Source organism: Bison bison, unplaced genomic scaffold (assembly GCF_000754665.1).
Source record: "Bison bison bison isolate TAMUID 2011002044 unplaced genomic scaffold, Bison_UMD1.0 scf7180017864492, whole genome shotgun sequence".
Classification (NCBI taxonomy): domain Eukaryota; kingdom Metazoa; phylum Chordata; class Mammalia; order Artiodactyla; family Bovidae; genus Bison; species Bison bison.
Genome location: NW_011495051.1, coordinates 3048632 through 3050575, shown reverse-complemented (window position 1 = coordinate 3050575; position 1944 = coordinate 3048632). Strand labels below are relative to the sequence as shown.

General features: G+C 65.1%; 1 protein-coding gene across 1 annotated transcript in view; it reads right to left on the bottom strand.

Moving 5' to 3' along the window:
• The window catches only part of PIAS4 (protein inhibitor of activated STAT, 4), a 23911-nt gene that overhangs the window by 5566 nt on the left and 16401 nt on the right, over positions 1 to 1944 (bottom strand). The window contains exons 4-7 of the mRNA XM_010828133.1: positions 1256 to 1297; positions 760 to 850; positions 525 to 653; positions 318 to 423 (exon numbers count right to left, since the gene is read on the bottom strand). Coding sequence (XP_010826435.1) covers positions 318 to 423; positions 525 to 653; positions 760 to 850; positions 1256 to 1297 — 368 coding nt within the window. The remainder of the gene's footprint in view (positions 1 to 317; positions 424 to 524; positions 654 to 759; positions 851 to 1255; positions 1298 to 1944) is intronic.

Here is a 1944-nt window from a genome sequence, read left to right as displayed (position 1 = left end):
CACAAGCCCTCCAAGGCCCCTTGCCCCATGGACCTCGGTGGCCCTCACCCTGCCTCTCTGTGCCCACTCACTGAGCTCTGGCTCGTCCCTCCTCAGGGCCTCTGCACTGATGGTTCCCGGTCTGACTCCCCACTTCCTTCTGCACTCTCTAGAGACCTTCCAGAGCACCCCAACCCCAGGGTGACAGCTGGACCCTGGGAAGTCCAGGTTCCTCCATGGAGGGCCCGCCCACAACAACAAGCCCCAGCAAATTTGGAGGTCAGCACCAGAGACTGAGGGGAGCCCCACCCAGCAGTGCCAAAAGCCCCGGGGCTCACCCAGTGCCTTGCACAGCTCCGGGTGCTTGACCCCGATGGTCTTCAACCTCTGCAGCAGCTCCGAGGAGGTCAGCTGCCGCACCAGGTACAAGGCCACGGAATAACTCTGGGGGTGGCGGGGCGGGAAGGGGCGGTTTAGTCAGGGCCAGGCTGCGGGGGCAGGCTGGGCAGAGGCGCTCGGGCAGGCAGGCGGGTCCGGCCGCTCACCTTGCCGTAGTTGCCCCAGGTGACAGTGATGCGGTTGGTGGCCGAGGACAGGTACATGAGGTGGGTGAGGTTGATGGGGCGGCACGGCCTCTTGGGCTCCACTCCAGGCTTGTTTGAGGGGTAGTAGCCCTGGGGGCAGATGCGCCGGCTGCGACCACCTCTAGGTGCTGTGCCCACCGCCCCCCAGCACTCGGCCCCACCCCACAGCAGACCCGGCTGCTGGGCATCCACTCACCGGCACCGAGCAGTAGCTGTGGTTGACCTTCACGGCGATGTTGGGTGGGTACTGGTCTTCCTGAGGGCTGCTGGTGTCTGAATAGCAGATTCTGCAAGGACAATGGGGACCGTGGGGTCACGAGCACCGTGGGCAGGGGTGGGCCCGCTGGGAGAGGTGGGGAGGACAGACAGGGGCCTAGGGGGAGACGACATGACCTGTGTCTATTCTGGCCTGCCAGGGGGATCTCAATGCTAGACTGTACGGGTGTGGGGAGGTCCTCAGGGACCCAGTGTCTGGCCTGAGGCAGGGGGGCGGGGGGTGGGGTGGCAGCATGATGGTGCATCCAGGGACAAGGCCAGAGAGCAGAAAGGGAGGATCAGGTAGGGGCAGAGGCAGTCTGAAAGGGTCCTGGGGTGCGGTGAGGCAGGACTTCAGCCATCCAGGATGGTGAAGGGGAAGGTGGGCAAGGGTCGTGTCCCCACCCGCCCCTGTGACCAGGCACACCTGGGCTTACCTTAGGACAACCTGCACGGCCTTGACCCCAGGCTGCAGTTCTCTGTATGGGGAGCAGAGGAGGGTCAGTGAGAGGGCCTGTGCCCAGCAGCCAGTTTGAGCCTTCGCCAGGGACCAGCCAAGTGGACTAACCCGCGACCTCCCACGGCAACCAAAGGCCTCAGGGCGCTGCCTAGAACATTCTGCCCCACTGTCTTCTTGCTGGTGACTTGGGCAAATGATCTCTCTCTGGAGAATGGGGGCCGGTATGGATGCTAAGAGGGCTAGTAGGTGTGGGCCCTGTGCCCACCGGGCGGCCGCCCTGGTGGTGACTTGTCCCAGCTGGAAACTGAAGGCCTCGAGAGGCAGAGTCAGAGCCTGGGACCAGCCTGCCTTCCTTGTCTGCTCACCCAGGGTGGTCCTGCCCCCAGGGGACACAGGTGGTCACCACTGGGGGTCTCCTGGCCTTAAGGGGGTGGGGGCAGGATGTTGCCCCACACCCCACAGAGAACACCCCCATCCTGGATGTTGGGAGCAGTGAGGCTCCCAGTGAGGGGGACCCTGTGAAAGGGGGACGACTGGCCCACCTGGGGCCTGTGGGTCAAAGGTGCTGAGAGCGTGTGGTGGGGGCCACCCTTCCTGGTGGAGGCTCCCCGGGCTGCCTGGTGGCAGGCACAGGCCACCCGGAGGTCCGGCTCAGCTCCACCCGTC